This window comes from Triticum aestivum, chromosome 3A (genome assembly GCF_018294505.1).
Source record: "Triticum aestivum cultivar Chinese Spring chromosome 3A, IWGSC CS RefSeq v2.1, whole genome shotgun sequence".
In the NCBI taxonomy this organism is placed as follows: domain Eukaryota; kingdom Viridiplantae; phylum Streptophyta; class Magnoliopsida; order Poales; family Poaceae; genus Triticum; species Triticum aestivum.
The window spans coordinates 176,439,780-176,448,479 of NC_057800.1; the positions used below are offsets into that span (position 1 = coordinate 176,439,780).

Genomic DNA, 8,700 nt, shown 5'->3' on the forward strand with positions numbered 1-8,700 from the left:
GCCGAGTCTTGTTTTTGGTAATAGTCCAGTGAAATGTCACTGCCCATTGCATATTGCCCTTGACTGGATTTGGTGGGTGATTTCTTCCCATCGTCTGCACGCTTGTTCGTCCGTCGTCGGAGTAGCATTTCTTAGGCTTTTGAGCTTTGATGAAGCGCACAATGTTGCTATCAAGAAATGACCAGCACAATACAGTACGTACAAACGTGCGCACGTTACAAACATTCGCTCGCCGATCGATCTCCGTGCTGTCTGCCCTGGCCAGTAGAGCAGCCCAGCACGGCGGTATGCCCGGGCCGTTCAAAGGCTGCCTGCCTGTCACCGCCCTGCACCTCCGCCGTAGCTCTGCAACCCCAACTGCCAAAAGATTCCGCACGCAAAAGATAGCCAGCGCGCGTACACCTCAAGCGACGCCCGGTACGACTCCTCCTCGCCTGCTTCGCTCTCTTCCTCCCTCCCAACTCGCCACCCCGCGGTCTCTGCAACCCGACAGAGTTCAAAGTTCAAACTCGTACTAGTACTTCAACAACCAAACCCCTAAACCGTAGCCCTCGGTCCCCATTCCCACCCAACCAAGTTCCTCCGCTCCCCCTCCGACCCGATGGCGTCTCCGTCGTGGGTCATCCTGAGCCGGAAGGCGACCGCGCCCGCCGCCGGCGACGACGGCCTCCCGCAGGGCGCCGCGCTCTCCCTCGCGCTCGCCGCGCCGCCGCGGGTCACCACCGTCAAGCTGCGCCCGACCGCCTGCCCCGTCGACCCGGACCCCGCCTGCAGGCACAAGTCCCCCGGCGTCCTCGCCGCCGACCCCTCCGGCCTCCTCCTCATCCTCACCCCGCCGCCCCTCTCCGAGCGGGACGACGGGGAGCTGCGCACCAGCCGTGACGCCAGAGGCGTCGAGCGCACCATCCGCATCGGCCGTGTCCCCAGGCCGCGCTACGTCGTCTGCGACCTGTCCTCCGCCACCGCCACCGCCTCGCCCGTCCCCGACCCCCACGATCTCATCTTCAACAACGACCTCGGCGTCATCGCCGCGCCAGGAGGCGGCGGCCGCTTCATGGTGGTCGAGTTCCAGACCATCGTCGGCGGCCGCGAAGCCACCCTCCTCTGCTTCTCCTCCGACAGCGGCAAGTGGGCCAGGAAGAAGGTCGCCAACCCCCTGCCGCGTTGGATGTGGACCTTCTCCGACATCGTCTCCCACGGCGGCAAGCTCTGGTGGGTGGATTGCGTGGCGGGCCTTCTCGCGTGCGATCCCTTCGCCGATGAGCCGGCCGTGGAGTATGTCCAGCTCCCGGCTGGGGACGTTCAGCACGGCCATGGTTGCGGCTACTGCGCCGAGAGAGAGCTCGGCTCCCGCCGCGTCGTGCAGCTCAGCGACGGCGTCTTCCGCTGCGTCCAGATGAGCTGTGCAAGCCACGGCGCTCCCAAGGTTTCCATGCGCACGCTGGCTGATCCGAGCACCGCAGAGTGGACGTTTGAGTACGAGGCGAGCTTTTCTGAGATCTGGGCCGCTGACTCGTACAAGGCGGCGGGGCTGCCGAAGAAGGCCCCCGTACTCGCTCTCGTCCACCCCAACAATCCAGACGTGGTATACTTCTTCCTGGAACAGTGCCTCTTCGGCGTCGACATGCGCGCGAGGGAGGTCGTGGAGTGCGAGCCCTTGGACCCGGCCAAGTCGCAGAAGAAAGGCAGCTACTCTTCCGGGCTCGTTTTCCCATTTGAGCTTCCTCCCGTGTTCTCTGCAGGTGATTTTTCTCCTAGCTTGCATGGAACTCTTCCCCGTGCTGGTAGCACTTTCTGTCAATTATTTTGTTGAGGTAAATACACTAGAGGTCTTAGAACTTGCACGCAGGTCATTTTGGTGCACAAAGTTGCAAAATACGTGTTTGTGATCACTAAACTTGCGAGACTGTTCAAATACAGTCACTCTCTCTGTATGCGAGCGTATCCGTCGATGCCAGCATGGCATGGGCCTGCTGTCAATGACACATGAACGCATTTTTGCACAAAACCCCTTCTTCTTCTTCTATGCAAAATAAAAAATCAACAATCGATGGGACGAAAAGTTTAACTGCCAGATCTCGAACCCCGACCTAATGCTAGTACAATACAGGTCACACAAACTGCGCCACACATCTGTAGACAGCTATTAAGAGTAACTAAGATTAATGTACAAAAACGGAAGCGCTCATGGAACAGAAATGGGCTGTGGTCTGGCGACCCATTTTGCACTTGTTTATTTTTCAGAAATTTGTAGATAGTATGCAAATTATAATGCCATTAATAAGATAATTTTAAATAATTTTCATGTATTATTCTAAAATAATACTTCTGAATTATAAAAATGTTTGCATAATAATAACACAAATAGTTTTTAAATATTCATAATAACACCTATTCGTTTTATTTGAGAAATTCGTGGATCAGAAAAAATTGTTCATGTATTATTTGTGCAATTATAATTCAAAATATGTACATGCGTTAAAAAAACTACATGGCATTTATAAAAATGTTTAAACACTGTGAAAAATATTCATGTAAATTAAGAAATGTACATTGCATTTAAAAAATGTTGACACATTTCAAAAAAAATTGTGAGTTTTACACAATGTGCAATTATGCTCGCATGGTTCAAAAAACTGTTCGCTTAGTTTTTCTATTGCATGAACATATTTTGAATTACACGAACATTTTTTACAATGTTTAAACATTTTTTAAAATGGCACATACTTAAAGAGAACAAGAGTGATAAAAACATAGACATTGTCTATCTCTAAATTACGTCACATGTCGCAGTTGCTTGATGGTTGGCTTATGCGCGAGTGAATCTCCATGTCACAGGTTCGAACCCACCGGTTGCACTTTGCATTCTTATTATTAGAAGACATAAATTTCTTCATTATCACTTTTTGGGTCCACCCGGATAGGATATACAGTATAATATAGTAGTGCAAAGTAAACACATGATACTGTTGGCGTGGTGGTTGTTCAATCGTGCCACTTAGCAGTACGTCCAAGTATGGAACCCCGCCGCCCCACTATTTTTCTTATTTTAGGGGTTCCTATGTAAATAAAAAAAGAACTGTGGGCTTTTCTATAAATCTATCATACAAGAGCAATTACGGTGGCTGACAGCGGGCCCGTGCCATGCTGGCGTCTACGGATACGCATGCGTACGGTGAGAGTGACTGTATTTGAACGGCCTCGCAAGTTTAGTGACCACAAACACGTATTTTACAACTTTGTGCACCAAAGTGACCGCCGCACGCAAGTTCTAAGACCTCTGGTGTATTTACCTCTATTTTGTTGCTCTTCTACTGGATGTTATGCCCTCTGTTACAGAACATGATCATGTGGCGTGTGCGTATGCATTTATGCATAACAAACAAGCTTACATTAGGTTCGACTGTTGTAGAGTGTGGATTGGTCTACTGCTTAGAGCTTACCATATACTCCCTCCGGTCCTTTTTAGTTCGCATATAAGGTTTGACTGAATTCAAGCTTCGTAAAGTTTGACCAACTTTGTAGAAAAAAGTGTCAACATTCACAATCTAAAATCAATACTGCTAGATGTGTCATGACTTAAAGTTTCATATTATATAACTTTAGCATGGCAGATGTTGATATTTTTTCATATAAATACGGTCAAACTTTGTGAAGTTTGACTTCAGAGAATTCTAATATGCAGAATAAAAAGGACCGGAGGGAGTACCGTTGAGCTAGTAGTATGTGGACGTTTCCTCCAAGCCATCTATTTATTCCTCATTTATTTCCAATGAGACTAACTTCATTTATTTTGCTGAAATTTCACACGAGGCTTAATTGACGTATTTGCTGACACTTTAGTGTGAGTTAGGAATAGAAGTGTGAATCATATATCTCGTTTACAGGGCCATGTGCATGTGGATTGAATGGCTACTTTAGCTACTTGTTCTAATGTGTGAGTGCGTGTGACTGTGTGTGTGGTACCATTAGAGGCATTAGCTAGCTTGATGCTATGGTTCCTGTATTATCTTTGTATGTTATTTCATTGCTGCATAATTCATTTGCCGCTTCGTTATCAAGTGTCGGGTCATGAGCAATGTGTATATACATCATGGTTTTAAATAGGGCGCTATCTCGACGCTATAGCATTTGGAGTGGCATCATGCTAAGCCATTTTGCGCCATTTAGCATGCTATAGCTCCAATTTAGCATGCTAATGCTTTTATCGCTATTTGCCATATTCCGCTATTTAAAACTATGGTATACATAAGATGCATGATTCTATAATTGTTATTTTATCATTTGCTGCCACCTTGTTTGTTTTGCATCTTTATCCAATTTTTCTAAGCACTACTACTACTATAGTTGTCACCAGGAAATCCACGAGGGACACTTTTCATTGCCTTTCAGACCTTTTCTTTTGATTGTAGTGATATCACAACACTTAAACCGGCTTTTGTGTTATTTTGGTTGCCCAATTTGAATTTCTTGAGAAAGACATATTCTCATGAACATTTGCACAGCACCTTGAATTACCCAATTTGAGTTTCCTGAGAAAGGCATATTCTCATGAATACTCTTCACTTCAGTAACAGACTAACTGTACATGTATCAGTACTTCACCTATTTGGGAAGCCAAGTGCCATTATATCGGATTTGAGTGTTAGCATATGGGCAGTAGTTAGGCATACAGGGGCATGCACTAACATTTTGTGTCTCATGAGAGTTAGGATGAGGGTGATTTTGTTGAAAATATATCCAAATCCACTCTTAACTATACCCTTTTGGCCTGTTTACTGATAGCTAGTTTATTTACTGGATATAATCAGTTTGGTGCTTGATGAATCTTTGTATAAACCATCCTACTCTTCGTTGTTGGTATTTGATCCAAAGCTGAAACTGAGTGCATGCATCTTATTTCATTATGGGCAGTTGTTATCTGCTACTCTATTGCCAATTTATACATTGTACCTTGTTAATGCTTATGTTTAAACTAAGTACAAGCTATGAAACTAGGGGTTAAGACTAGATTAGAGTGATAGGAAAGCATGTACGTACATTATATAAAGAAAATTAAATTCTAGTGAAGAGGAGATTAATTAATAGGATGCAGTTACTGTTTTTATTCCTCTTTTGGGCAAAACACTGACATTTTGAAACTCATTTTCCTGGCATTATGTCAAGTTGTTTAAATGTTTCCCTAAAAAAGTTTGAATTATTATTGTTATTAGTTCTTGAGACAGTGTCACTCTTATATACTACCAAGTTTCTATTGTATCGGATTACAGTTTCTACTAGTATTTCCATAACTGGAAACTAGCGTGTTTTGTTCAAATACATTGCATGTATCCAGTATTTTGCCTAACATCTCTTAGCTTTGGTTGAAGGTTCATCAGGGTTGAGTGCTGGAGATGGCGTGACTGAAGCTTTGGTTGAAGGTTTATCAGGGTTGAGTACTGGAGATGCCGTGACTGAAGCAGCGTCAACCTCAACGGCTTCTGCTCCATCCGGATGCAACATAGTTTAGCAGGGTGGGCGTTCCTCTTGCATTGTAAGAAGCTCCGAGCCAAGTGAAGTTTGTTGCGTGTCATGACTGGTTATCATGTAATGGGCTCCGTTTGCCTGTGAACAACTGGATATGTTTTGCTACTTGTGTCCATGGTAATTTCCTTTTCGACCTGGACCAACATGTACTGATACTATGGCTCATGGTACTGTATGGCCCATTTCACGAGCTGCCTGACAATGTGGAAGGTTCTATAAGTTTGTTATTGTTATATGCCTCTACTTACTTTTTTGACAACACAATCTCCTTTTATTCATTCACTGGTACTCCCTCGGTTCATGGATATAAGATGTTTTGGATATTTCAATATGGACTACGTACAGTCCGAAATGAGTGAACAAACCCGAAAGTGCTCTTTTGATTCTGAGCTCACATGCTCCCTGATAGAACAGTAAAATCTGAAAAAAAAGTAAACAAATTCAAAAAAAAAATCTTATTTCTTTTTGTGATAAATATTGACGAGTGTTTTAACTGCCTGCAAAGTTTTGTGATGAAATAACATTGGTGTAGGTCTGGCAAAAATAACAAAATTGATGCTCCAAAATGCTTCCAACAATAGTCTTTTTGGCACATTGATTTTTTTTTCAAACCTCCACGAAATGATTGTTTGGTCGCTACTTGAACTTGAGGCCTTTTGTATTTATGTTTTGCAGTTTCATAAAGGGTTAGCGAGAAACACGCAAACCACCCCTCCCGAGCACCCACCGTATACCAGGTAACCCTCAAAAAAATATTGCCCTCATTTCTACTTTCTCCGTTCCCAAATATTTGTATTTCTAGAGATTTCAATGAGTGACTAGATACAAAGCAAAATGAGTGAATCTACACTCTAAAATATGTCTACATATATCCGTATGTTGTAATATTTGAAATGTTTAAAAGACAAATATTTGGGAACGGATGGAGTACCATTTTTAGGTCATTGACGACCCAAAGAACTTCATGCAGGTGCGCCTCTGGCCTGCCCAGGACGAAAAAACCCATTTTTATCATAATTTTGTCATAGAATAGGTGCCCACCATATCCATGATGATACATGTTGCCACAATTATCGTCACTTCCATGATAGACTTTTTTTTCGTTCGGACCATAATGTCACGGATGTATCTATTTCCTGTAGTGAAATATTCAGAGAAAATATTGGGTGTTTAATGCCTAAACCTCATTTGTCCCCAAGGAATTTCTTTCTGCTACCATACTAACCCCTCTCTCACTGTTGTTCGGGATAGCATTCCATGTTATCCTTGCTCTTTACCTTCTCCCTGATCGTTCTACGTGATCTTGGGTACCTGCAGGGCCTTAGAACGAGAAGAAGACAAGACACATCCCCGTTGGAATCAGATAAATACAAATAACATCAAATACGCAAAGTCATTCTAGTGATCACATGCACAAATACATAAGGTCGCAAGGCCTTGCATCAATACATTGCCTTACCGAATTACTCACACGCGGCTATCGGATCGCAAGATGAACTCATTGAAGATGACATCAAGATAAATTATTGATTGATAATATGTCTTAGAATAGTTGCTAGATGCGATACACTAATTACAATTGAAGATGGATGGCTGCGGTGATGATAGTGGCGGAGGCTATGAAGACGAAATGGGAAATGGCGGCTGCTAGGGTTGGAAGATGGTTTTTGGTTCTACATTTCACAAATGATGCTCTCCCTGTTGATATTCTAGCATTGACCCCTTTATAGAAATTGGTCATGTGGACAATTTGGAGCTGGCGGCGTGTGATGCGAGCGGGTGCACTCGTACCATGGGCCGTCTTGTGCTCCATGAAGCCTATTGCGCCTCCTGTTGACTTTCCTCTTCTACCCAACTTTGTATTTCCTTGTATATGATGATATCCTTCAATGTTTAGTCTCTTTTCCCGCAGAATCACATTAAATAAAAGGGTTTCACGATCTCTCACATTCATTAGTCATTATTGCCAATATCAGAGTGATTTTCTTAGAAATTTCGGAATTATCCAGTTTAAACAATGGTGCAATGAGCGCAAAAATATCACTCATCAACCTCCCCAAGCTTAAACATTGATCATCCTCAAGAAAGAAAGAAAACTCAACCATAAGGAACTTAGTTGTTTAAACAAAATAATGGGAAGATTTTGGTTCACCAACAATTGGTACACCTAGATAGCCCTCCGCTTTCTTGACCTGAAAACTTAGTACAGTTGTAGCAGTGGCTTGGTTATTTATGCAAGATCGAAGAAAGAAGAGCAAGATTAAAGAGAGGAGGGTTGGCTCACGGACGCTTCAGAGGAAACCACGATGTTGACCATAAAGATGGACGTGTTGGATCCCGATGAGACCGAAATCGTGCAAGCCGTCCATGCAAAGATGTAGAAACACTTAGCGACAGAGATAACAGAGGTGTAAGTTGCTGACGAGCCGGCGACAAAGTGATGATGGAGGTGGCATGGCCAGTCGGTCTGAGAGGGCATAATTTGCATTGACTGCCGAACTAAAACTTTTGTTATCGGACGCATGTAAAAACTAATGAACAATCGCTGGTTTTTGGTTGTGAAGTATACATATGCACTTTTATTTGCTCATCAAAATTGCCACGATCGTTATTTGCAGTTCAAATGTATTCAGATAAGGCTGAACTGGACCGATGTTTTGGACACAACGATGAATGAGAGCCTCGTATCTATGTTCGCCAACGTGTCCACAGATGGATAGTGACTCGAGAGGACAGGGATGAAGATAACCTAAGAGCTTCTACAAGTGCATATAGTTAATCCGTTCCTTCAAACGTCCGCGAACGTGGTCGGTCGGTCGCGTGAAATAGTGACAGGTAATCCCATAAATTTTCGTTTTCCGCGAACGTGGTCGGTCGGTCGCGTGAAATAGTGACAGGTAATCCCATAAATTTTCGTTTTCACAATATGGTACCTCAGTTAGCGAACCTCAAATCCATACAACCACATGCATCGTAAACTATTTCTATGATCCAACACAAAGTGTCCGGCTACTACATCAATACATGCCATAGGACTACAAATAATTGGCATGTTCTACTAGCTATCGACAAAGATTGTTGACGGCTGCACTTGCCCTTCCCTGTGTCGGCGTCCTTGGCGTCTTTGTCGCGGCGTTGCGCTCGGAAGATGCAAAATGGTTCAAGCCGGATCTG

General features: G+C 43.9%; 1 protein-coding gene across 4 annotated transcripts; it reads left to right on the forward strand.

Moving 5' to 3' along the window:
* The first annotated feature begins 419 nt into the window (after positions 1 to 419).
* Positions 420 to 5,745, forward strand: LOC123060863 (uncharacterized). Of its 4 annotated transcripts, none has more exons than XM_044483724.1 (2): positions 420 to 1,742; positions 5,358 to 5,745. In XM_044483724.1, exons 1-2 carry the CDS (start codon positions 602 to 604, stop codon positions 5,507 to 5,509), a joined length of 1,293 nt encoding a protein of 430 aa, XP_044339659.1. In that variant the 5' UTR covers positions 420 to 601; the 3' UTR covers positions 5,510 to 5,745. The 4 variants fall into 4 exon arrangements, with proteins under 4 accessions (XP_044339659.1, XP_044339661.1, XP_044339662.1 ...); XM_044483726.1 differs by having other exon boundaries at positions 5,379 to 5,745; XM_044483727.1 differs by lacking the exon at positions 5,358 to 5,745 and adding an exon at positions 2,794 to 2,816.
* Positions 5,746 to 8,700: the final 2,955 nt, after the last annotated feature.

Coding starts and splice junctions, on each gene's coding strand:
- LOC123060863 (XM_044483724.1), top strand. CDS start 602: ATGGCGTCTCCGTCGTGGGTCATCCTGAGCCGGAAGGCGACCGCGCCC. Junction 1,743..5,357: donor TCCTCCCGTGTTCTCTGCAG/GTGATTTTTCTC, acceptor AACATCTCTTAG/CTTTGGTTGAAGGTTCATCA.